Raw genomic sequence first — 1,195 nt, 5'->3', positions numbered from 1 at the left:
ACAATAGACATGTGTCATCGGCATACGTGGTGAGGGTAGTGTTATTGAAAGATTTAAAATCACTTTTTAATCCTATTCTTTAAGATATCGAGAATGAAATACCTTCAATTTTCAAATAAGTTAATTACTCAACAAATATTATTTATACATACATACTATACTATGTATAACATCATCATATTAAATAAAATTGAAACTTAAAACATAACGAACCTTTGACGAGAACCCCTACCACCACCACAAGAAACGGAGCAGTCCCAGCTTAACCAATCCGCCCAACCTCCGTCAATGGGTTTTTCATCCATTTCTGGAAAGAACATATATATACATATAACACCTCATAATCATGCATAAATACATTTAGTTGCATGGTTATGTAAAAAGTTCTGCTAGACACACGTGTGTATGTTCATTAGTAATATACACCTTTAAAATAAAATGAAATGACAAATAATGTTTATTTTAATTTAAAATGATTCAGTGATTAATAAATTAACAGTTTATTAAAAGAAACTATTAACAAGAACAATTAACTATTTAAAAAATATATATTGTCTGTTAATAGATAGGTATTACATGAGTAATAGTAATGTGTATAACAAATAATCATATTCGTGCAAAAATTTTTAAAGTTATATCCAGGAACTGGCCAAGCTAGATAAATGGCTCAAGTAAGCAAAAACAGAGAGAAGACAAAAGCTGGCCCAGGCTGGTATACAATAACTTGAGAGACTAACCAGTGTGTCCATAACCTTGCAGTACAAGAACCGGGAAGAAAAAAAGGCAGTTATTTATTACCTCATTTATAACCCAATTTTTTATTACTTTAATGAAAACTATGTATAATTACTAGTCAAAACCGATGAGTCTGCCAAGTATAGGGAGTGGGAATAAACAATGGCGGCTGTTTCAAAATCTTAATTTTTCATTCGGAGCTCTATATCTTTAAAATTACAAACACTATAAGAGAGAGAAAGGAATACTTTATTTATTCATCTATGCTGCCTAAATACATAAGGTTGCCATCTCACACAGCATACTTATCAATCCGTAATCGGACATATTTATATTACACATACATGGTATAATCATAAAAAAAAAATATACAATAATAGGATATAATAAACAATTTTTTTTCACCCCTACAGCTTCCTTTTACAATCCTTTTCGGTCTGTACAACCAATACAAATGTTT

At 30.1% G+C, this 1,195-nt stretch overlaps 1 protein-coding gene across 1 annotated transcript in view; it reads right to left on the bottom strand.

The window, feature by feature from the left end:
* LOC106683889 (uncharacterized) overlaps positions 1-1,195 on the bottom strand; it is a gene marked incomplete at its 5' end in the record, with an annotated part of 76,895 nt that overhangs the window by 23,827 nt on the left and 51,873 nt on the right. The window contains 1 exon segment of the mRNA XM_067045702.1: positions 214-307. Within this exon segment, the coding sequence (XP_066901803.1) occupies positions 214-307 (94 nt within the window).

The sequence above is a fragment of the Halyomorpha halys genome, unplaced genomic scaffold, assembly GCF_000696795.3.
Source record: "Halyomorpha halys isolate HHAL.00 unplaced genomic scaffold, Hhal_1.1 Scaffold525.1, whole genome shotgun sequence".
Lineage (NCBI taxonomy): Eukaryota > Metazoa > Arthropoda > Insecta > Hemiptera > Pentatomidae > Halyomorpha > Halyomorpha halys.
This window is presented reverse-complemented; position numbering and strand designations above follow the sequence as displayed.